General features: G+C 53.0%; 1 protein-coding gene and 1 long non-coding RNA gene across 4 annotated transcripts in view; one reads left to right on the top strand and one right to left on the bottom strand.

Annotated features, from left to right (window-relative positions):
* LOC143806990 (uncharacterized) overlaps positions 1–2,709 on the top strand; it is a 48,508-nt gene extending 45,799 nt beyond the window's left edge. Inside the window, exon 4 of the long non-coding RNA XR_013221607.1 lies at positions 2,506–2,709. This is a non-coding gene — a long non-coding RNA (uncharacterized LOC143806990). The remainder of the gene's footprint in view (positions 1–2,505) is intronic.
* HIPK3 (homeodomain interacting protein kinase 3) overlaps positions 1–26,460 on the bottom strand; it is a 339,043-nt gene that overhangs the window by 39,509 nt on the left and 273,074 nt on the right. For all 3 annotated transcript variants that reach the window (XM_077288108.1, XM_077288109.1, XM_077288110.1), the window contains 2 exons: positions 20,966–21,150; positions 19,185–19,338 (listed from right to left, as the gene is read on the bottom strand). In XM_077288108.1, the coding sequence (XP_077144223.1) occupies positions 19,185–19,338; positions 20,966–21,150 (339 nt within the window). The remainder of the gene's footprint in view (positions 1–19,184; positions 19,339–20,965; positions 21,151–26,460) is intronic.

Raw genomic sequence — 26,460 nt, 5'->3', positions numbered from 1 at the left:
GGAATCAGGAAGATGGCAGAAGAAGGCCAGGAGAAGTATGTCAGTGACTGGAAGAATGATATCAACAACTCACAGAAACTGAACACGTACCGGAGTCTACAGAGAGAATACAGACTGGCCCCATATCTGGAGAAACTTCCGGACCCCAGAGATCGCAAGATCCTGAGCCGATATAGACTCCGTGCCCACAGTCTGGCCATCGAATGTGGCCGACACAGGCAGAACTACAAGCCCAGGGAGGAAAGACTGTGCCAACACTGTGATCAGGAGGCCATAGAGGACGAAACCCACTTCTTGCTACACTGCTCCAAATACTCAGCAGTGAGGGACACTCACTTCAGGAGACTCTCACATCTCTTCCCGGACTTCATCACCATGAAGGAGGAAGAGAAAACATATATCCTGCTGGGAGAAGAAGAGAGAGCAGTGGAGATAGCAGCGCGGTATGTGAGCGAATGTCATAGACTGTGAGAAAGACAGCCATGATGCCATGGACTATAGCCCCCACCCTGGATCTGCCCCCATCCACCTTCCCTATGCCATGGACTATAGCCCCCACCCTGGATCTGCCCCCATCCACCTTCCCTATGCCATGGACTATAGCCCCCACCCTGGATCTGCCCCCATCCACCTCCCCTACAGCTCCTACCCAACATCCCCACAGTCCCTATTCCTATTGCCTTTATACACTTGCTTTGGCAAAACTGATGTGTATTTGGTCCTGCCAATAAAGCTTCTTTGAATCTTGAATCTATATATATGTGTGTGTGTATATATACATATATATATACACACATATATACATATATATATATATATATATATATATATATACATATACATACATTATATATATATATATATATATATATATATATATATATATATATATATATATATATATATATATATATATACACACACACACACACCGGATATACTCGAGTAAAAGCCGAGATTTTTGGGCTGAAAGTGCCCCCTCGGCTTATACTCGAGTCACGGTCGGCGGGTGAGGGGGAGAGGGCGCTGAGGCATACTTACCTGCTTCCGGAGCTCCTGACGCTCCCCCTGCCCGTCCCACGGTCTCCGGGTGCCGCAGCTCTTCCCCTGTTCAGCGGTCACATGGGACCGCTCATTAGAGAAATGAGTAGGCTGCTCCACCTCCCATAGGGGCGGAGCCGCATAATTCATTTCTCTAATCAGCGGTGCCGGTGACCGCTGACAGAGGAAGAGGCTGCGGCACCGAAGACCAGCTGTCCGGGGGAAGGAGCGGGACGCCGGGAGCAGGTGAGTATTACATATTTACCTTCCCTCGTTCCACCCGCCGGGCGCCGCTCTGTCTTCGCGTCCTCTTGTTCTGACTGTTCAGGTCAGAGGGCGCGATGACGCATATAGTGTGCGCGCCGCCCTCTGCCTGATCAGTCAGTGCAGAGAGACGCCGGGACGGGACGCTGAGGAGCTGCAAGCAAGAGAGGTGAGTATGTGTTTTGTTTTTTTTATTGCAGCAGCAGCAGCAATGGCACAGCTTTATGTGGAGCATCTATGGGGCAACGGTGCAGAGCACTATATATAAGGCACAGCTTTATGTGGAGTATCTATGGGGCAACGGTGCAGAGCACTATATATAAGGCACAGCTTTATGTGGAGCATCTATGGGGCAACGGTGCAGAGCATTATATATAAGGCACAGCTTTATGTGGAGCATCTATGGGGCAACGGTGCAGAGCATTATATATAAGGCACAGCTTTATGTGGAGCATCTATGGGGCAACGGTGCAGAGCACTATATATAAGGCACAGCTTTATGTGGAGCATCTATGGGGCCATAATCAAAGGTCAAAGGTGCAGGGCATTGTATATGGCACAGCTATCTATGGGGCCATAATCAAAGGTGCAGAGCATTGTATATGGCACAGCTTTCTGTGGAGCATCTATGGGGCCATAATGAACTGTGCAGAGCATTATATATGGCACAGCTTTATGTGGAGCATCTATGGGGCCATAATGAACGGTGCAGAGCATTATATGTGGCATAGCTTTATGTCGAGCATCTATGGGGCCATAATGAACGGTATGGAGCATCTATTTTTAATTTTGAAATTCACCGGTAGCTGCTGCATTTTCCACCCTAGGCTTATACTCGAGTCAATAAGTTTTCCCAGTTTTTTGTGGCAAAATTAGGGGGGTCGGCTTATACTCGAGGATATATATATATATACACACACATACACACACACACATATATACATACTCACACATGTATAAATGAAACCACCTGCAAAATAAATTTCAGGAAGCAACATAATAAAGTTCCCATCACAAAAAACAGACTTTTTTACATAAAAAAACGCGCACCAATACACTTGAATAGGCGAGTTTCATCTGGCAGAAATTTATTATTTTTTTTTTTTTAACACGAAGATTTGATTAGCGTAAAAAAAACAAACTCATCTGCACTGCACCATTGAATAACATTGATCCGTTTGATGTATGTTTTTTGCACAGGCGGCATCGAGACCGAAAATACACTTGCGTGGACCTACCCTGACCGTCAGAACGTGAAGAATTTGTTCACCATGGTATTTTATATGAAGCATGAACAGTAAAAATTCAAGCAAAAAAAGAATTGTTTTGCTCTACCCGGTATTTTATATATACACCCCAAAACAGTGTGGAAAAATCATACAATCTGCCTAGCACAAAACAAAGCCTCATTCAGTCCTGTAAATGAATTCCCGTAAATTAAAAAAAAGATTATCAATGTTGAAAACAGGTTAGGCAAAAGCAAAAAAAACTAGATGGGTATTTCCTGAAGGAACTACAGATAGTGCTTTGGAATGGTGCCCGGGCTGCCCCTGCAAGACTTTCACACTTGGGTGCCCCTCAGGCGCTGGTTTGGTGGGCCGGGTCACTCTGGGTCCGATTTGGTGGGCCGGGTCACTCTGGGTCCGATTTGGCGGGCGGCGCCAGTCTGGGTCCGATTTGGCGGGCGGCGCCACTCTGGGTCCGATTTGGCGGGCGGCGCCACTCTGGGTCCGATTTGGCAGGCGGCGCCACTCTGGGTCCGATTTGGCAGGCGGCGCCACTCTGGGTCCGATTTGGCGGGTGGCGCCACTCCGGGTCCGATTTGGTGGGCGAGGCCACTCGGGGTCCGATTTGGTGGGCTGCGCACCTCGGGATCCGATTTGGTGGGCGGGTCACTTTAAGAGTTGATATTATCTGGCAAAACTGTGTCTTGGTAGAGTTCGTAGGCGTTGGCATAGTAACTGAGTCTGACTGCGCATATTAATGAGCTAATCAGCCAGGTGGCAGTTGGCAGTTATTTTTAGAAATTGCCTCAGAAATCAGGCCATTATAAAAGTATGGGAAAATTTCCCTATTGAAATGCATTGAAACACTTTTTTCAAATGCAAATTGCGCCAAAACTACATATCCGATCGACACAAAAAATACTTAGCACACCTCTTGGGGACGCTGGCTTCGAAATGACACCTCACTGGAGTCTGTGAGTGAAGCGGTTCGGGCCGCATTAACTGCGGACTGAATAATAATAAGAAGAAGTAGATGGGCATTTCCTGAAGGAAATACATGGTGCTTGAACAGCGCTGCCAGCTTTACAGCAGCACTTTTCACACACGAGACTGGGGGGCGAGCTTACTTTTGCACCCGGGGGCGCACTCACTTTTGCACCCGGGGGCGCACTCACTTTTGCACCCGGGGGCGCACTCACTTTTGCACCCGGGGGCGCACTCACTTTTGCACCCGGGGGCGCACTCACTTTTGCACCCGGGGGCGCACTCACTTTTGCACCCGGGGGCGCACTCACTTTTGCACCCGGGGGCGCACTCACTTTTGCACCCGGGGGCGCACTCACTTTTGCACCCGGGGGCGCACTCACTTTTGCACCCGGGGGCGCACTTACTTTTGGTGGCCGGGGACCCTCGGCCTCCGATTTGGTGGCCGGGGACCCTCGGCCTCCGATTTGGTGGCCGGGGACCCTCGGCCTCCGATTTGGTGGCCGGGGACCCTCGGCCTCCGATTTGGTGGCCGGGGACCCTCGGCCTCCGATTTGGTGGCCGGGGACCCTCGGCCTCCGATTTGGTGGCCGGGGACCCTCGGCCTCCGATTTGGTGGCCGGGGACCCTCGGCCTCCGATTTGGAGGCCGGGGACCCTCGGCCTCCGATTTGGTGGCCGGGGACCCTCGGCCTCCGATTTGGAGGCCGGGGACCCTCGGCCTCCGATTTGGTGGCCGGGGACCCTCGGCCTCCGATTTGGTGGCCGGGGACCCTCGGCCTCCGATTTGGAGGCCGGGGACCCTCGGCCTCCGATTTGGTGGCCGGGGACCCTCGGCCTCCGATTTGGTGGCCGGGGACCCTCGGCCTCCGATTTGGTGGCCGGGGACCCTCGGCCTCCGATTTGGTGGCCGGGGACCCTCGGCCTCCGATTTGGTGGCCGGGGACCCTCGGCCTCCGATTTGGTGGCCGGGGACCCTCGGCCTCCGATTTGGTGGCCGGGGACCCTCGGCCTCCGATTTGGTGGCCGGGGACCCTCGGCCTCCGATTTGGTGGCCGGGGACCCTCGAACTCCGATTTGGTGGCCGGGGACCCTCGGCCTCCGATTTGGAGGCCGGGGACCCTCGGCCTCCGATTTGGTGGGCGGGGCCGGGGGGGCACTTAATTTTCACACACGGGGCAGGGGGGGCACTTACTTTTCACACACGGGGCCGGGGGGGCACTTACTTTTCACACACGGGGCCGGGGGGGCACTTACTTTTCACACACGGGGCCGGGGGGGCACTTACTTTTCACACACGGGGCCGGGGGGGCACTTACTTTTCACTCACGGGGCCGGGGGGGCACTTACTTTTCACACACGGGGCCGGGGGGGCACTTACTTTTCACACACGGGGCCGGGGGGCACTTACTTTTCACACACGGGGCCGGGGGGGCACTTACTTTTCACACACGGGATGAGAGGGTGTCATATTCACTTTATTCTGATGTTTGACTGTGATAAATGATCATGTCCTAAAATGGACACTGTACATTTGCATAGCTGCCATCTTTGGAAGGTCAAGCTGGGGGTAATGGAAAGTTCGCCATTATTTCCTATGGGAAATTTTTTTTTTTAAATGCGATTTAAATAAAATCTACATATCGGATCGACTATAAAAGTCATAGCACACCTGTCCCCACCGAGGCCTTCGAAACGCCGCCTGAACGGGGTCTCTGCGCCGAGCGGTTCGGGCCGCATTAATTGCGGAAAACGCGGAGAAGAATAATAATAATAACTAGATGGGCATTTCCTGAAGGAAATACATGGTGCTTGAACAGCGCTGCCAGCTTTACAGCAGCACTTCACACACCAGGGGCGCCATTACTTTTGCACACGGGGCCGGGGGCGCCATTACTTTTGCACACGGGGCCGGGGGCGCCATTACTTTTGCACACGGGGCCGGGGGCCCCATTACTTTTGCACACGGGGCCGGGGGCGCCATTACTTTTGCACACGGGGCCGGGGGCGCCATTACTTTTGCACACGGGGCCGGGGGCGCCATTACTTTTGCACACGGGGCCGGAGGCGCCATTACTTTTGCACACGGGGCCGCCATTACTTTTGCACACGGGGCCGGGGGCGCCATTACTTTTGCACACGGGGCCGGGGGCGCCATTACTTTTGCACACGGGGCCAAGGGCGCGCTTACTTTTGCACACGGGGCCGGGGGCGCCATTACTTTTGCACACGGGGCCGGGGGCGCCATTACTTTTGCACACGGGGCCGGGGGCGCCATTACTTTTGCACACGGGGCCGGGGGCGCCATTACTTTTGCACACGGGGCCGGGGGCGCCATTACTTTTGCACACGGGGCCGGGGGCGCCATTACTTTTGCACACGGGGCCGGGGGCGCCATTACTTTTGCACACGGGGCCGGGGGCGCGCTTACTTTTGCACACGGGGCCGGGGGCGCGCTTACTTTTGCACACGGGGCCGGGGGCGCGCTTACTTTTGCACACGGGGCCGGGGGCGCGCTTACTTTTGCACACGGGGCCGGGGGCGCCATTACTTTTGCACACGGGGCCGGGGGCGCCATTACTTTTGCACACGGGGCCGGGGGCGCCATTACTTTTGCACACGGGGCCGGGGGCGCCATTACTTTTGCACACGGGGCCGGGGGCGCGCTTACTTTTGCACACGGGGCCGGGGGCGCGCTTACTTTTGCACACGGGGCCGGGGGCGCGCTTACTTTTGCACACGGGGCCGGGGGCGCCATTACTCTTGCACACGGGGCCGGGGGCGCCATTACTTTTGCACACGGGGACGGGGGCGCGCTTACTTTTGCACACGGGGCCGGGGTCGCCATTACTTTTGCACACGGGGCCGGGGGCGCCATTACTTTTGCACACGGGGCCGGGGGCGCCATTACTTTTGCACACGGGGCCGGGGGCGCCATTACTTTTGCACACGGGGCCGGGGGCGCCATTACTTTTGCACACGGGGCCGGGGGCGCCATTACTTTTGCACACGGGGGCGCCATTACTTTTGCACACGGGGCCGCCATTACTTTTGCACACGGGGCCGGGGGCGCCATTACTTTTGCACACGGGGCCGGGGGCGCCATTACTTTTGCACACGGGGCCGGAGGCGCCATTACTTTTGCACAAGGGGCCGGGGGCGTGCTTACTTTTGCACACGGGGCCGGGGGCGCGCTTACTTTTGCACACGGGGCCGCGCTTACTTTTGCACACGGGGCCGGGGGCGCCATTACTTTTGCACACGGGGCCGGGGGCGCCATTACTTTTGCACACGGGGCCGGGGGCGCGCTTACTTTTGCACACGGGGCCGGGGGCACGCTTACTTTTGCACACGGGGCCGCCATTACTTTTGCACACGGGGACGGGGGCGCGCTTACTTTTGCACACGGGGCCGGGGGCGCCATTACTTTTGCACACGGGGCCGGGGGCGCGCTTACTTTTGCACACGGGGCCGGGGGCGCGCTTATTTTTGCACACGGGGCCGGGGGCGCCATTACTTTTGCACACGGGGCCGGGGGCGCCATTACTTTTGCACACGGGGCCGGGGGCGCCATTACTTTTGCACACGGGGACGGGGGCGCGCTTACTTTTGCACACGGGGCCGGGGGCGCCATTACTTTTGCACACGGGGCCGGGGGCGCCATTACTTTTGCACACGGGGCCGGGGGCGCCATTACTTTTGCACACGGGGCCGGGGGCGCCATTACTTTTGCACACGGGGCCGGGGGCGCCATTACTTTTGCACACGGGGCCGGGGGCGCCATCACTTTTGCACACGGGGCCGGGGGCGCCATCACTTTTGCACACGGGGCCGGGGGCGCCATCACTTTTGCACACGGGGCCGGAGGCGCCATTACTTTTGCACACGGGGTCGGGGGCGCCATTACTTTTGCACACGGGGCCGGGGGCGCCATTACTTTTGCACACGGGGCCGGGGGCGCCATTACTTTTGCACACGGGGCCGGGGGCGCCATTACTTTTGCACACGGGGCCGGGGGCGCCATTACTTTTGCACACGGGGCCGGGGGCGCCATTACTTTTGCACACGGGGCCGGAGGCGCCATTACTTTTGCACAAGGGGCCGGGGGCGCGCTTACTTTTGCACACGGGGCCGGGGGCGCGCTTACTTTTGCACACGGGGCCGGGGGCGCGCTTACTTTTGCACACGGGGCCAAGGGCGCGCTTACTTTTGCACACGGGGCCGGGGGCGCCATTACTTTTGCACACGGGGGCGCCATTACTTTTGCACACGGGGCCGGGGGCGCCATTACTTTTGCACACGGGGCCGGGGGCGCCATTACTTTTGCACACGGGGCCGGGGGCGCCATTACTTTTGCACACGGGGCCGGGGGCGCCATTACTTTTGCACACGGGGCCGGGGGCGCCATTACTTTTGCACAAGGGGCCGGAGGCGCCATTACTTTTGCACAAGGGGCCGGGGGCGTGCTTACTTTTGCACAAGGGGCCGGGGGCGTGCTTACTTTTGCACACGGGGCCGGGGGCGCGCTTACTTTTGCACACGGGGCCGGGGGCGCGCTTACTTTTGCACACGGGGCCAAGGGCGCGCCATTACTTTTGCACACGGGGCCGGGGGCGCCATTACTTTTGCACACGGGGCCGGGGGCGCCATTACTTTTGCACACGGGGCCGCCATTACTTTTGCACACGGGGACGGGGGCGCGCTTACTTTTGCACACGGGGCCGGGGGCGCCATTACTTTTGCACACGGGGCCGGGGGCGCGCTTACTTTTGCACACGGGGCCGGGGGCGCGCTTATTTTTGCACACGGGGCCGGGGGCGCCATTACTTTTGCACACGGGGCCGGGGGCGCCATTACTTTTGCACACGGGGCCGGGGGCGCCATTACTTTTGCACACGGGGACGGGGGCGCGCTTACTTTTGCACACGGGGCCGGGGGCGCCATTACTTTTGCACACGGGGCCGGGGGCGCCATTACTTTTGCACACGGGGCCGGGGGCGCCATTACTTTTGCACACGGGGCCGGGGGCGCCATTACTTTTGCACACGGGGCCGGGGGCGCCATTACTTTTGCACACGGGGCCGGGGGCGCCATCACTTTTGCACACGGGGCCGGGGGCGCCATCACTTTTGCACACGGGGCCGGGGGCGCCATCACTTTTGCACACGGGGCCGGAGGCGCCATTACTTTTGCACACGGGGTCGGGGGCGCCATTACTTTTGCACACGGGGCCGGGGGCGCCATTACTTTTGCACACGGGTCCGGGGGCGCCATTACTTTTGCACACGGGGCCGGGGGCGCCATTACTTTTGCACACGGGGCCGGGGGCGCCATTACTTTTGCACACGGGGCCGGAGGCGCCATTACTTTTGCACAAGGGGCCGGGGGCGCGCTTACTTTTGCACACGGGGCCGGGGGCGCGCTTACTTTTGCACACGGGGCCGGGGGCGCGCTTACTTTTGCACACGGGGCCAAGGGCGCGCTTACTTTTGCACACGGGGCCGGGGGCGCCATTACTTTTGCACACGGGGGCGCCATTACTTTTGCACACGGGGCCGGGGGCGCCATTACTTTTGCACACGGGGCCGGGGGCGCCATTACTTTTGCACACGGGGCCGGGGGCGCCATTACTTTTGCACACGGGGCCGGGGGCGCCATTACTTTTGCACACGGGGCCGGGGGCGCCATTACTTTTGCACACGGGGCCGGGGGCGCCATTACTTTTGCACACGGGGCCGGGGGCGCCATTACTTTTGCACAAGGGGCCGGAGGCGCCATTACTTTTGCACAAGGGGCCGGGGGCGTGCTTACTTTTGCACAAGGGGCCGGGGGCGTGCTTACTTTTGCACACGGGGCCGGGGGGGCGCTTACTTTTGCACACGGGGCCGGGGGCGCGCTTACTTTTGCACACGGGGCCAAGGGCGCGCCATTACTTTTGCACACGGGGCCGGGGGCGCCATTACTTTTGCACACGGGGCCGGGGGCGCCATTACTTTTGCACACGGGGCCGCCATTACTTTTGCACACGGGGCCGGGGGCGCGCTTACTTTTGCACACGGGGCCGGGGGCGCGCTTACTTTTGCACACGGGGCCGGGGGCGCGCTTACTTTTGCACACGGGGCCGGGGGCGCGCTTACTTTTGCACACGGGGCCGGGGGCGCGCTTACTTTTGCACACGGGGCCGGGGGCGCGCTTACTTTTGCACACGGGGCCGGGGGCGCGCTTACTTTTGCACACGGGGCCGGGGGCGCCATTACTTTTGCACACGGGGCCGGGGGCGCCATTACTTTTGCATACGGGGCCGGGGGCGCCATTACTTTTGCACACGGGGCCGGGGGCGCCATTACTTTTGCACACGGGGCCGAGGGCGCCATTACTTTTGCACACGGGGCCGGGGGCGCGCTTACTTTTGCACACGGGGCCGGGGGCGCGCTTACTTTTGCACACGGGGCCGGGGGCGCGCTTACTCTTGCACACGGGGCCGGGGGCGCGCTTACTTTTGCACACGGGGCCGGGGGCGCGCTTACTTTTGCACACGGGGCCGGGGGCGCCATTACTTTTGCACACGGGGCCGGGGGCGCCATTACTTTTGCACACGGGGCCGGGGGCGCGCTTACTTTTGCACACGGGGCCGGGGGCGCCATTACTTTTGCACACGGGGCCGGGGGCGCCATTACTTTTGCACACGGGGCCGGGGGCGCCATTACTTTTGCACACGGGGCCGGGGGCGCCATTACTTTTGCACACGGGGCCGGGGGCGCCATTACTTTTGCACACGGGGCCGCCATTACTTTTGCACACGGGGCCGGGGGCGCGCTTACTTTTGCACCCGGGGCCGGGGGGGGGGGGGGGGCAGTTACTTTTGCACACGGGGCCGGGGGCGCAGTTACTTTTGCACACGGGGCTGCACTTACTTTTGCACCTGGGGCCGGGGGCGCACTTACTTTTCACACACGGGGCCGGGGGGGCACTTACTTTTCACACACGGGGCCGGGGGGCACTTACTTTTCACACACGGGGCCGGGGGGGCACTTACTTTTCACACACGGGACGAGAGGGTGTCATAGTCACTTTATTCTGATGTTTGACTTTGATAAATGATCATGTCCTAAAATGGACACCATACATTTGCATAGCTGCCATCTTTGGAAGGTCAAGTTGGAGGTAATGGAAAGTTCGCCATTATTTCCTATGGGAAATTTTTTTTTTAAAATGTGATTTAAATAAAATCTACATATCGGATCGACTATAAAAGTCATAGCACACCTGTCCCCACCGAGGCCTTCGAAACGCCGCCTGAACGGGGTCTCTGCGCCGAGCGGTTCGGGCCGCATTAATTGCGGAAAACGCGGAGAAGAATAATAATAATAAACTAGATGGGCATTTCCTGAAGGAAATACATGGTGCTTGAACAGCGCTGCCAGCTGCCAATGAACCTCAGGAGCAAGTCTGGCATGCAGGGCCCTGCCCCTGGGTATCCAATTTGGCCCCTTGGTAGCCACTTTGATGTGCGGGGCCCCTTGTTAGCAACTTTGACCCCTTGGTAGAAACTTTGATGTGCGAGGCCCCTTGTTAGCAACTTTGGCCCCTTGGTAGCCATTTTGGCATGCAGGAATCCTTGGTAGCCATTTTGGCATTTAGGAATCCTCGGTAGCCACTTTAATCGGAGGCCGGGGACCCTCGGCCTCCGATTTGGTGGCCGGGGACCCTCGGCCTCCGATTTGGAGGCCGGGGACCCTCGGCCTCCGATTTGGAGGCCGGGGACCCTCGGCCTCCGATTTGGAGGCCGGGGACCCTCGGCCTCCGATTTGGAGGCCGGGGACCCTCGGCCTCCGATTTGGAGGCCGGGGACCCTCGGCCTCCGATTTGGTGGCCGGGGACCCTCGGCCTCCGATTTGGAGGCCGGGGACCCTCGGCCTCCGATTTGGAGGCCGGGGACCCTCGGCCTCCGATTTGGAGGCCGGGGACCCTCGGCCTCCGATTTGGAGGCCGGGGACCCTCGGCCTCCGATTTGGTGGCCGGGGACCCTCGGCCTCCGATTTGGAGGCCGGGGACCCTCGGCCTCCGATTTGGAGGCCGGGGACCCTCGGCCTCCGATTCGGTGCCCGGGGACCCTCGGCCTCCGATTTGGAGGCCGGGGACCCTCGGCCTCCGATTCGGTGGCCGGGGACCCTCGGCCTCCGATTCGGTGGGCGGGGCCGGGGGGGCACTTACTTTTCACACACGGGGCCGGGGGGGCACTTACTTTTCACACACGGGGCCGGGGGGCACTTACTTTTCACACACAGGGCCGGGGGGCACTTACTTTTCACACACGGGGCCGGGGGGGCACTTACTTTTCACACACGGGGCCGGGGGGCACTTACTTTTGACACACGGGGCCGGGGGGCACTTACTTTTCACACACGGGGCCGGGGGAGCACTTACTTTTCACACACGGGACGAGAGGGTGTCATATTGACTTTATTCTGATGTTTGACTGTGATAAATGATCATGTCCTAAAATGGACACCGTACATTTGCATAGCTGCCATCTTTGGAAGGTCAAGCTGGGGGTAATGGAAAGTTCGCCATTATTTCCTATGGGAAATTTTTTTTTTTAAATGCGATTTAAATAAAATCTACATATCGGATCGACTATAAAAGTCATAGCACACCTGTCCCCACCGAGGCCTTCGAAACGCCGCCTGAACGGGGTCTCTGCGCCGAGCGGTTCGGGCCGCATTAATTGCGGAAAACGCGGAGAAGAAGAATAATAATAACTAGATGGGCATTTCCTGAAGGAAATACATGGTGCTTGAACAGCGCTGCCAGCTTTACAGCAGCGCTTTTCACACACGGGACAGGGGGGCCACTTACTTTTCCACACCCGGGACCAGGGGAGCACTTACTTTTCCAAACCCGGGACCGGGGCGCACTTACTTTTGCACACGGGGCCGGGGGCGCACTTACTTTTGCACACGGGGCCGGGGGCGCACTTACTTTTGCACACGGAGCCGGGGGCGCACTTACTTTTACACACGGGGCCGGGGGCGAACTTACTTTTGCACACGGGGCCGAGGGCGCACTTACTTTTGCACACGGGGCCGGGGGCGCACTTACTTTTGCACACGGGGTCGGGGGCGCACTTACTTTTGCACACGGGGCCGGGGGCGCACTTACTTTTGCACACGGGGCCGGGGGCGCACTTACTTTTGCACACGGGGCCGGGGGCGCACTTACTTTTGCACACGGGGCCGGGGGCGCACTTACTTTTGCACACGGGGCCGGGGGCGCACTTACTTTTGCACACGGGGCCGGGGGCGCACTTACTTTTGCACACGGGGTCGGGGGCGCACTTACTTTTGCACACGGGGCCGGGGGCGCACTTACTTTTGCACACGGGGCCGGGGGCGCACTTACTTTTGCACACGGGGCCGGGGGCGCACTTACTTTTGCACACGGGGCCGGGGGCGCACTTACTTTTGCACACGGGGCAGGGGGCGCACTTACTTTTGCACACGGGGCCGGGGGCGCACTTACTTTTGCACACGGGGCCGGGGGCGCACTTACTTTTGCACACGGGGCCGGGGGCGCACTTACTTTTGCACACGGGGTCGGGGGCGCACTTACTTTTGCACATGGGGCCGGGGGCGCACTTACTTATGCACACGGGGCCGGGGGCGCACTTACTTTTGCACACGGGGCCGGGGGCGCACTTACTTTTGCACACGGGGCCGGGGGCGCACTTACTTTTGCACACGGGGCAGGGGGCGCACTTACTTTTGCACACGGGGCCGGGGGCGCACTTACTTTTGCACACGGGGCCGGGGGCGCACTTACTTTTGCACACGGGGCCGGGGGCGCACTTACTTTTGCACACGGGGCAAGGGGCGCACTTACTTTTGCACACGGGGCCGGGGGCGCACTTACTTTTGCACACGGGGCCGGGGGCGCACTTACTTTTGCACACGGGGCCGGGGGGGCACTTACTTTTGCACACGGGGCCGGGGGCGCACTTACTTTTGCACACGGGGTCGGGGGCGCACTTACTTTTGCACACGGGGCCGGGGGCGCACTTACTTTTGCACACTGGGTCGGGGGCGCACTTACTTTTGCACACGGGGCCGGGGGCGCACTTACTTTTGCACACGGGGCCGGGGACGCACTTACTTTTGCACACGGGGCAGGGGGCGCACTTACTTTCGCACACGGGGCCGGGGGCGCACTTACTTTTGCACACGGGGCCGGGGGCGCACTTACTTTTGCACACGGGGCAGGGGGCGCACTTACTTTTGCACACGGGGCAGGGGGCGCACTTACTTTTGCACACGGGGCAGGGGGCGCACTTACTTTTGCACACGGGGCCGGGGGCGCACTTACTTTTGCACACGGGGCCGGGGGCGCACTTACTTTTGCACACGGGGCCGGGGGCGCACTTACTTTTGCACACGGGGCAGGGGGCGCACTTACTTTTGCACACGGGGCCGGGGGCGCACTTACTTTTGCACATGGGGCCGGGGGCGCACTTACTTTTGCACACGGGGCCGGGGGCGCACTTACTTTTGGGGCCGGGGGCGCACTTACTTTTGCACACGGGCCGGGGGCGCACTTACTTTTGCACACGGGGCCGGGGGCGCACTTACTTTTGCACACGGGGCCGGGGGCGCACTTACTTTTGCACACGGGCCCGGGGCGCACTTACTTTTGCACACGAGGCCGTGTGATAAATGATCATGTCCTAAAATGGATACCGTACATTTGCATAGCTGCCATCTTTGGAAGGTCAAGTTTGGGGTAATGGAAAGTTCGCCATTATTTCCTATGGGAAATTTTTTTTTTTAAATGCGATTTAAATAAAATCTACATATCGGATCGACTATGAAAGTCATAGCACACCTGTCCCCACCGAGGGCTTCGAAACGCCGCCTGAACGGGGTCTCTGCGCCGAGCGGTTCGGGCCGCATTAATTGCGGAAAACGCGGAGAAGAATAATAATAATAACTAGATGGGTATTTCCTGAAGGAACTACAGATAGTGCTTTGGAATGGTGCCCGGGCTGCCCCTGCAAGACTTTGACACTTGGGTGCCCCTCAGGCGGTCCGATTTGGTGGGTTGGGTCAATCTGGGTCTGATTTTGTGGGCGGGGTAAATCTAGGTCCGATTCGGTGGGCGGGGTCACTTTTGGTCCGATTCTGTGGGCGCGGCCACTCTGGGTCCGATTCGGTGGGCGGAGCCACTCTGGGTCCGATTTGGTGGGCGGGGCACCTTAGGGACCAATTTGGTGGGTGGGGTCACTCGGTCCGATTTGGTGGGCTGGGCACCTCAGGGTCCGATTTGGTGGGTGGGGTCACTCTGGGTCCGATTTGGTGGGCGGGGTCACTCTGGGCCCGATTTGGTGGAAGGGGTCACTCTGGGTCCGATTTGGTGGAAGGGGTCACTCTGGGTCTGATTTGGTGGAAGGGGTCACTCTGGGTCCGATTTGGTGGGCGGAGCCACTCTGGGTCCGATTTGGTGGGCGGGGTCACTCTGGGTCTGATTTAGGGGGCGGGGTCACTCTGGGTCCGATTTGGTGGGCCGGGCCCCTCGGGGTCCGATTTGGTGGGCCGGGCCTCTCGGGTTCCGAATTGGTGAGCGGGGTAATCTACTATCTAATTGTCTAAGGGCACTTCCGTCTTTCTGTCTCACAACACCGCTACGTCATCATCTCGTGAGACCGCAATGCACTCTTGGGACCGGAGCGCGCAACAAGCATCGGGTACCGGCCACTCCAGGTGCAACAAGCATCGTGTACCGGCCGCTCTAGGAGGTGCAACAACCATCAGATACCGGCCGCTCCAGGAGGTGAGTATGTAACTTTTTTATTTTAATTCTTTTTTTTTTTTAACAGGGATATGCAGTATACTATGTGACTGGACAATATACTACGTGACTGGGCAGTATAACTACGTGGCTCTGTGCTGTATACTGCGTGGCTCTGTGCTGTATACTGCGTGGCTCTGCGCTGTATACTACGCGGCTCTGCGCTGTATACTACGCGGCTCTGCGCTGTATACTGCGTGGCTCTGCGCTGTGTACTGCGCGGCTCTGCGCTGTGTACTGCGCGGCTCTGCGCTGTGTACTGCACGGCTCTGCGCTGTGTACTGCGCGGCTCTGCACTGTGTACTGCGCGTTCTGCGCTGTATACTGCGCGGCTCTGCGCTGTATACTGCGCGGCTCTGCGCTGTATACTGCGCAGCTCTGCGCTTTGTACTGCGCGGCTCTGCGCTATATACTGCGTGGCTCTTCGCTGTATACTATGCGGCTCTGCGCTGTGTACTGCGTGGCTCTGCGCTGTGTACTGCGTGTGTCCGTGCTGTGTTCTGCGCGTGTCTGCGCTGTATACTACGCGGCTCAGCGCTGTATACTGCGCGGCTCTGCGCTGCATACTGCTTGGCTCTACGCTGCGTACTGCGCGGCTCTGCGCTATATACTGGGTGGCTCTGCGCTGTGTACTGCGCGGCTCTGTGCTGTGTACTGTGCGGCTCTGCACTGTGTACTGCGCGGCTCTGCGCTGTGTACTGCGCGGCTCTGCGCTGTGTACTGCGCGGCTCTGCGCTTTATACTGTGCGGCTCTGCGCTCTGTACTGCGCGGCTCTGCGCTGTGTACTGCGCGGCTCTGCGCTGTATACTGCGCGGCTCTGCGCTGTGTACTGCGCGGCTCTGCGCTGTGTACTGCGCGGCTCTGCGCTGTGTACTGCGCGGCTCTGCGCTGTGTACTGCGCGGCTCTGCGCTGTGTACTGCTCGGCTCTGCGCTGTGTACTGCGCGGCTCTCCGCTGTGTACTGCGCGGCTCTGCGCTGTGTACTGTGCGGCTCTGCGCTGTGTACTGCGCGGCTCTGCGCTGTGTACTGCGCGGCTCTGCGCTGTGTACTGCGCGGCTCTGCGCTTTATACTGCGCGGCTTTGCGCTGTGTACTGCGCGGCTCTGCGCTGTGTACTGCGCGGCTCTGCGCTGTGTACTGCACGGCTCTGCGCTTTATACTGCGCGGCTCTGCGCTGTGTACTGCACGGCTCTGCGCTGTGTACTGCGCGGCTCTGCGCGGTATACTGCGCGGCTCTGCGCTTTATACTGTGCGGCTCTGCGCTCTGTACTGCACGGCTCTGCGCTGTCTACTGCGCGGCTCTGCGCTGTGTACTGCTCGGCTCTGCGCTGTGTACTGCGCGGCTCTCCGCTTTATACTGCGCGGCTCTGTGCTGTGTACTGCGCGGCTCTGCGCCGTGTACTGCGCGGCTCTGCGCTTTATACTGCGCGGCTTTGCGCTGTGTACTGCATGGCTCTGCGCTGTGTACTGCGCGGCTCTGCGCTGTGTACTGCGCGGCTCTGCGCTGTGTACTGCGCGGCTCTGCTCTTTATACTGTGCGGCTCTGCGCTGTGTACTGCGCGGCTCTGCGCTGTGTACTGCGCGGCTCTGCGCTGTGTACTGCACGGGTCTGCGCTGTGTACTGCACGGCTCTGCGCTGTATACTGCGCGGCTCTGCACTGTGTACTGCACGGCTCTGCGCTGTGTACTGCGCGGCTCTGCGCTGTGTACTGCGCGGCTCTGCGCTGTGTACTGCGCGGCTCTGCGCTGTGTACTGCGCGGCTCTGCGCTGTGTACTGCACGGCTCTGCGCTTTATACTGCGCGGCTCTGCGCTGTGTACTGCACGGCTCTGCGCTGTGTACTGCGCGGCTCTGCGCTGTGTACTGCACGGCTCTGCGCTTTATACTGCGCGGCTCTGCGCTGTGTACTGCACGGCTCTGCGCTGTGTACTGCGCGGCTCTGCGCTGTGTACTGCGCGGCTCTGCGCTTTATACTGCGCGGCTCTGCGCTGTGTACTGCGCGGCTCTGCGCTGTGTACTGCGCGGCTCTGCGCTGTGTACTGCGCGGCTCTGCGCTGTGTACTGCGCGGCTCTGCGCTGTGTACTGCGCGGCTCTGCGCTGTGTACTGCACGGCTCTGCGCTGTGTACTGCGCGGCTCTGCGCTGTGTACTGCACGGCTCTGCGCTTTATACTGCGCGGCTCTGCGCTGTGTACTGCGCGACTCTGCGCTTTGTACTGCGCGGCTCTGCGCTGTGTACTGCGCGGCTCTGCGCTGTGTACTGCGCGGCTCTGCGCTGTGTACTGCGCGGCTCTGCGCTGTGTACTGCGCGGCTCTGCGCTGTGTACTGCGCGGCTCTGCGCTGTGTACTGCGCGGCTCTGCACTGTATACTGCGTGGCTGTGCAATATACTACGTGGACATGCATATTCTAGAATACCCGATGAGTTAGAATCGGGCCACAGTCTAATAATCATAAGACTACGGATAGTGGTTTGGAATTGTGCTGTACTGTCACTTTAAGAGCTGATATTATCTGACAAAACTTGTGACCTGGTGAGCTGATGTAGAGTTCATAGGCGTTGGCATAGTAACTGTGTCTGACTGCGCATATCAATGAGCTAATCGGCCAGGTGGCAGTTATTTTTAGAAATTGCCTCAGAAACCAGCCCATTATAAACGTATAGGAAAATTTCTCCATTGAAACGCATTGAAAGACTTTTTTCAAACACAAATTGCGCAAAAACTACAAATCCGATCGGCACGAAAAATACTTAGCACACCTCTTGGGGACGCTGGCTTCGAAATGACACCTCACTGGAGTCTGTGAGTTTAGCGGTACGGGCCGCATTACGTGCGGACTGAATAATAAGAATAAGAAGAAGTTTACCACGGTGGAATAACAGTATAGTGCTTTGTTCCAAAGTACTATAATAATAATAATAATAAGAAAATATAAGAAATCGGATTACAATATGTTGCTTGAACCTAGGAGGTTCAAGCACCATAATAAAATATAAGAAATCGGATTACAATATGTTGCTTGAACCTAGGAGGTTCAAGCACCATAAATATAAGAAATCGGATTACAATATGTTGCTTGAACCTAGGAGGTTCAAGCACCATAATAATAATAATAGAATATAAGAAATCGGATTACAATATGTTGCTTGAACCTAGGAGGTTCAAGCACCATAATAATAATAATAATAAGAAAATATAAGAAATCGGATTACAATATGTTGCTTGAACCTAGGAGGTTGAAGCACCATAATAAGAAAATATAAGAAATCGGATTATATGTTGCTTGAACCTAGGAGGTTCAAGCACCATAATAATAAGAATAAGTTTACCACGATGGAATAACAATATAGTGCTTTGTGCCAAAGCACTATAATAAGAAGTTATCCACGATCGGATTACAATATAGTGCTTTGTTCCAAAGCACTATAATAAAAATGAACCTGCTAAGGCCCATTTAAGCCAGGTCAATAAGGGGTTAAATTACACTGGACAATGCCTACACACCCTTATTAATGCAAAGTTCTATCCAGCCACTAGATGGCACACTTCTCACATCCCACAAAGTAATGATTAAGAAGCGCCCAGCTGTTTACCAGGCGGTGCAGTCTGCAGCCCAACAAGGACAAACACTATGGCTTCATTTTACAAGTTCTAGGAAACCTATCAGTAGGCACCGTCTGAGACGGGACATCGCTCATGTGCCTCTTCATATACTCTGCACACTCCCACACTGTTGAATGTGACAACTGAACATGCCGATCATCTTATAGAATAAACCCACAACAATGTACAACCAATAACAGATTCATCAGGAATTTAGCACACACCTGACTTCTGACATTGCCAATCTTGGTAAACCCAGCGGGCAGGTTGGCGGGATTGGCGATCGGTCTCATGACTGATGTTTTATTGCGGCTAGCTGCGTCACAGAGGTTGGGACGAGACTTGCAAACATCGATGATATGGAAACAGGATTTTACACTGAAAAACAAAACAAGTTTCATTTGGGCTTCATAGTAAATATGATTTCAAAGCAGTGGCATGGATATAATCCAAAAGCCCTCATTTGTTTTAATACAGTGGCCCATTGGCCACCACCACTGCTCATATGTAACCTAGCCATCATGCCCAGAACAATGCAGACTATTGCTTTATCGTGGACAGATCTCCATTCCCTAGTCATAGTGCAGCTGGACTCCTCATTCACTCACCGCAGCATTGTGATGAGCGGCAAACAGGCTCATTGTGAAGAGCAATGCAGAGCTTTACAACAATCACACTCCCAGGGTCAGGTTTGTTTTTTTTTTGGCATAGGGCAAGAAAAGGAACCTGTCACTAGGATAATGCTGTGTGACCCAGGGGCAGCATGAATGGGGGGACAGACCACCTCTTGAAGCTCATCAAAATAATGCCAAAAGTGTGCAAAGCAGTCATCAAAGCAAGAGGTGGCTACTTTGTGTATATATATATATATATATATATATATATATATATATATATATATATATATATATATATATATATATATTACATACATACATACACACACAGAAATGCAGCTAGCTTTGACATACATTGAGAGCTATGGACATATCCTATTGTTCTATTGATGGTCAGTAAGGCTTTTTCCGGGCTGGTGTTAGTGGCATCTTGGTTTCTATAAAGCTTAGCCTGTCCCTATTTGCTCGGTCCACTTTCAGTCCTAGTTGTGGATTCGGTCATAGGCATGAACAACAGTAGTGTAGATTTTTCCCATTAAAATGACAGACAACTTGGTGAAAACATAAAGGACCCCATTATAATTTATTGAGGTCTTAAAGTCACCACTGCTTCATGCAACAGGTTTGGCATCGTCATATATAGCTTCTGTAAAACACAGAAGCCACAAAACTGATGTGAACAGAGCCATACTGGTATATTTGACAGAAGGAATAGGGATTTTTTTATAGCCTCAGTGATGTGACTGACCCATTAACAATAAACTGAAGCCATGCCAGGGTGGGCAAGGCTTATACAATCTCCATTAAATGCAAAACCCCCCAGAATTTTTTGTTTCTAATTCTGTTAAAATCAAAGTCTAAAATCCAAAGTAAATAGGCCTCCATTTAAGAGGTTATTGTAACAAACGATAAATACAGAAAATCATTAGGAAATCATAGAGACTAAATTCAGAGTGTTCCTTACTATAAAGAAGTATAAATCTAAGAGAAGACAAGAGAGAATAAATCAGGCTCAGGGTCCTGACCAAACATGAGGAAGAATGCCTAAACCCCTGACCCCAACCAAACATGAGGAAGAATGCCTAAACCCCTGACACCATCGCCCTTTAAGTCTTTGGCACACTCTGAATATAAACAGGACAAATCCCCATTGTGGATAAAGACTGAAAGGCCATTTTAGTTCTATAAAAGTGAAGATTAGACATCTACAGAGAAATCCCATTACCATTATACAGAGCGTTCTGTGCACAGTTGTGCAGCTTTACAGTCTTCTATAGCGGTAAAGGGAGCCCTGAACGTGAGCCAAAAAGGACAATACCGGCCAGGGATTTACAATGCTGCTTAGAAATCTAAAAGGGTTTTGCCAGATGTGCCGATTCGTGACTTACTGATTGCTGTGGGGAAAATCGAGGAGGTGCTTCATGGTAACAAAGGAGTGGCTCAGGGTGTCCGCCGGACTGATCCTCAAATCAGCATCGATCATCAACATCATCTTCAGCAGGCCCACAAATTCTCTTCTATCTGCTTTCTCTGCCACCAAGTCACTGCCATCCAAATCCATCATCATGTTCACCTGGAATCAATGAACAATGTCAATCAATCGCCTTTCATTTAAACAAAAAGATGTAAAAATTGTGCATGATCAAAATACATTTAAAGACGACCAGTCACAAGGATGCAAACTTATAAATGGATAACTCTGCCCTTTACATTAACCGCTGTTTTAATTTTTATTCCTTAAATCAATAGTACACATGAAAATAAGCAACTTTGTAATATATCTCATCAGAGAAATCAGCTTCTTTCTCCGCAGTCATAAAATTCTCAATTCACGGGAAAAAATCTGTATTCAGTGAAGTGAAGACCCCGATTACAGAAACCTCTTAGACCCATATTTTACTCACAGCAGAGCCTAGAACCCACATCAGAAGCTTAACGTTGGACATTTTTACATTTTACTTGAAAAAATTAACTCAATTAGAAATTTTTGGCAACAAGACAACTCAAGTTGGGTCAGATCCATGTCTAGCATTGTGTAGAATCCACTCTTCTCTTACAACAGTCTGTAAATGTCTTGGAAGTGAGGAGACCAATTTGTGGCGTTCTGGGAGAGGAATGCTGTCCCATTGTTTTCTGGTTTAGGAGTCTTTTTTGCCAGTTTTTTAACTTCATAATGCACCAAAATGTTTTTTATTGGAGAAATGTCTTGACTGCAGACGGCCAGTTCCTCACCTTAACTCATGCTGTTGTGATGGATGTATAAAGTGGCTTACTATTGTCTTACTAAAATATGCAATACCTTCCCTGAAATAGACATTGTCTGGATAGGAGCATGTGTTGTTCTAAAAACTCTATATAATGCTCAGCATTGATGGTACTTTTAAGATGTGTAATAGGCTACCCATGCGGTAGGCACTAATGCAACCAAATACCATCAGAGATGCCGGCTTGTGAACTATGTGCTGATAACAAGCTGGATGGTCCCTCTCGTCTCAAGTCCGCAGGACACAGCATCCACAATTTCCATAAAGAACTTTAAATTCTGAATCATCTGACCACAGAACAGTTTTCAATTTTACCTCAGTTCATTTTAAATGAACTTTGGCCAACATTGGCCAAGCAGCATTTTTGGATTGTGCCGATACAAGGCTTCTTCTTTGAATGATTGTTGGAAGTATTCCAGAGGCTACTCAGCGATTTGAATGACTGAGATTTGAATGACACTTTTTAATGTTTTGCCGCCTGAAGGCCCATACATCACAAGCAACTAATATAAATTGTCAGCCTTGTCCCTTGTTATCACAATTATTAAAAAATGGAAGACAAGATGACTATCAATCTTCCTCGGTCTAGTGCTCCATGCAAGATCCCCTTGTGGGGTAATAACTCTGAGAAAGGTCAGGAATCAGCCCAGAACTACATGGGAGGACCTGGGCAATGAGCTGAAGAGAACTGGGACCACAGCCTCAAACATTACCGTTAGAAACACACTACGCTGCCATAGAATAAAATTCTGCAGGGCTCGCAAGGTCCCCTGCTCACGCCAGCACATGGTCAGGCCCGTATGAGGTTCGCCAATGACCATCTGGATGATCCAGAGGAGGCATGGCATAAGGTCAGATGAGACCAAAATAGAACTTTTTGGTATTAACTTCACTTGCCATGTTTGGAGGAAGAAGGATGAGTACAACTCCAAGAACACCATCCCAACCGTGAAGCATGGTGGAGGAAAACATCATACTTTGGGGGTGATCTTCTGCAAAGGGGACAGTACGACTGCACTGTATTGAAGAGAAGACGGATGGAGTCTTGTATCACGAGATTTTGGATAACCTCCTTCCCTCAGTAAGAGTATTGAAGTGATGCATCAGTGCTATGAAGTCTAAGTTGAAGTGAGAAAAATATAGGCAAAAGTACATATATATATATATATATATATATATATATATATATATATATATATATATATATATAATATATGTATGTATATATATATATATATATGTATATATATGTATGTATATATATATATATATATATATATATATATATATATGTATATATAATATATGTATGTATATATATATATATATATATATATATATATATATATATATATATATATATATATATATATATATATATATATATATATATATAATGACAACATGACGAATCGTGTTGAGAGAAAATGCTCTCTAATCGAGTTTGCATCAGGTACTTAGTAACATAGTAACATAGTTATTAAGGTTGAAGGAAGACTTTAAGTCCATCTAGTTCAACCCATAGCCTAACATGCCCTAACATGTTGATCCAGGGGAAGGCAAAAAAAACCCATGTGGTAAGAGTAAGCTCCACCATGGGGAAAAAAATTTCTTCCCGACCCCACATACGGCAATCAGACTAGTTCCCTGGATCAACGCACTATCAAAGAATCTAATATATATACCCTGTAACATTATACTTTTCCAGGAAGGTATCCAGTCCCCTCTTAAATTTAAGTAATGACTCACTCATTACAACATCATACGGCAGAGAGTTCCATAGTCTCACTGCTCTTACAGTAAAGAATCCGCGTCTGTTATTATGATTAAACCTTCTTTCCTCCAGACGTAGAGGATGCCCCCTTGTCCCTGTCACCGGTCTATGATTAAAAAGATCATCAGAAAGGTCTTTGTACTGTCCCCTCATATATTTATACATTAACATAAGATCACCCCTTAGCCTTCGTTTTTCCAAACTAAACAGCCCCAAGTGTAATAACCTATCTTGGTATTGCAGACCCCCCAGTCCTCTAATAACCTTGGTCGCTCTTCTCTGCACCCGCTCTAGTTCAGCTATGTCTTTCTTATACACCGGAGACCAGAACTGTGCACAGTATTCTAAGTGTGGTCGAACTAGTGACTTGTAGAGGTAAAATTATGTTCTCCTCATGAGCATCTATTCCTCTTTTAATGCATCCCATTATTTTATTTGCCTTTGTAGCAGCTGCCTGACACTGGCCACTGAATATGAGTTTGTCATCCACCCATACACCCAGGTCTTTTTCATTGACGGTTTTGCCCAGAGTTTTAGAATTAAGCACATAGTTATACATCTTATTACTTCTACCCAAGTGCATGACCTTACATTTATCCCCATTAAAGCTCATTTGCCATTTATCAGCCCAAGCTTCTAGTTTACATAAATCATCCTGTAATATAAAATTGTCCTCCTCTGTATTGATTACCCTGCAGAGTTTAGTGTCATCTGCAAATATTGAAATTTTACTCTGAATGCCCCCTACAAGGTCATTAATAAATATGTTAAAAAAAAGAGGGCCTAATACTGACCCCTGTGGTACCCCACTGTTAACCGCAACCCAGTCCGAATGTGCTCCATTAATAACCACCCTTTGTTTCCTATCCCTGAGCCAGCTCTCAACCCACTTACACATATTTTCCCCAAACCCCATTATTCTCATTTTATGTAACAACCTTTTGTGTGGCACCGTATCAAAAGCTTTTGAAAAGTCCATATACACTACATCCACTGGGCTCCCTTGGTCCAGTCCGGAACTTATCTCTTCATAGAAGCTGATCAAATTAGTCTGACATGAACGGTCCCTAGTAAACCCGTGCTGATACTGGGTCATGAGGTTATTCCTCTTCAGATACTCCAGTTTAGCATCCCTTAGAATGCCCTCCAGGATTTTACCCACAGTAGAGGTTAAACTTACTGGCCTATAATTTCCGAGTTCAGTTTTTGTCCCCTTTTTGAATATTGGCACCACATTTGCTATACGCCAGTCCTGTGGTACAGACCCTGTTATTATGGACTCTTTAAAGATTAAAAATAATGGTCTATCAATGACTGTACTTAATTCCTGCAGTACTCGGGGGTGTATCCCATCTGGGCCCGGAGATTTGTCAATTTAAGTGATTTTTAGACACCGCCGTACTTCCTGCTGGGTTAAGCAGGTAACCTTTAATTGGGAATTTTTATCACTAGTCATATTGGCTGCCATGGGATTTTCTTTTGTAAATACTGATGAAAAAAAGTCATTTAGCATATTGGCTTTTTCCTCATCCTCATCCACCATTTCACCCAGACTATTTTTAAGGGGGCCAACACTATCATTTTTTAGTTTCTTACTATTTATGTAGTTAAAGAATATTTTGGGATTATTTTTGCTCTCTCTGGCAATGAGTCTCTCTGTCTCAATCTTTGCTGCCTTGATTTGCTTTTTACAGAATTTATTTAATTTTCTGTATTTATTTAATGCCTCCTCACTACCTACTTCCTTTAATTCTCTAAATGCTTTCTTTTTGTCCCTTATTGCGCCCCTTACAGCTCTATTTAGCCATATTGGTTTCCTCCTATTTCTAGTATGTTTATTCCCATATGGTATATACTGTGCACAGGTCCTATCCATGATGCTAATAAACGTCTCCCATTTTCTTTGTGTATTTTTATGCCTCAGAATATCGTCCCAGTTAATTGCACCAAGATCCTCTCTCATCCGTTGGAAATTTGCGCTCCTGAAGTTTAGTGTCCTTGTCACCCCTCTACTACACATCTTATTAAAGGAGACCTGAAAACTTATTATTTTGTGATCACTATTCCCCAAGTGACCCCCAACCCTTATATTTGATATGCGGTCTGGCCTGTTGGTTAATATTAGGTCTAGCAGTGCCCCCCTCCTTGTTGGGTCCTGAACCAGTTGTGAAAGGTAATTGTCTCTCATAGTTGTCAAAAACCGATTACCTTTACTGGAACTGCAGGTTTCTGTTCCCCAATCTATTTCAGGGTAGTTGAAGTCCCCCATAATAATGACTTCTCCTTGAGTCGCAGCTTCATCTATTTGCTTTACGAGGATATTCTCCATTGCTTCCATTATTTTTGGAGATTTATAACAAACCCCTATCAGTAATTTATTATTTTTTCCCCCTCCCCTTATCTCCACCCACAGGGACTCTACATTTTCATTAGATTCACCTATATTATCACGCAGGATGGGTTTTAAGGTCGAATTTACATACAGACACACCCCACCCCCTCGCTTATCTGTACGGTCATTTCTGAAAAGGCTATAGCCCTGCAAGTTAACAGCCCAGTCATGGCTCTCATCCAGCCATATTTCAGATATCCCCACCATGTCATAATTATGCTCCAACAACATTAATTCTAATTCGTCCATTTTGTTGGCGAGGCTTCTGGCATTAGTATACATGCACTTGATGTTCCTCTCTGTACCTCTATTCTTTCTTAAATTACTAACTGTTCTAACCCCACCCCCCATGCCACCGCCACCCCCAACTTCCTTATTTGTGCCCAGGTCTCTATCTGCACTATCTTCCCCTCCTATAAAATGAATACCCTCCCCCCAATCCCTAGTTTAAAC

The sequence above is a fragment of the Ranitomeya variabilis genome, chromosome 2 (genome assembly GCF_051348905.1).
Source record: "Ranitomeya variabilis isolate aRanVar5 chromosome 2, aRanVar5.hap1, whole genome shotgun sequence".
NCBI lineage: Eukaryota > Metazoa > Chordata > Amphibia > Anura > Dendrobatidae > Ranitomeya > Ranitomeya variabilis.
Note: the sequence above shows the minus strand (reverse complement) of the source record. Positions and strands in the feature narration are given on the sequence as shown.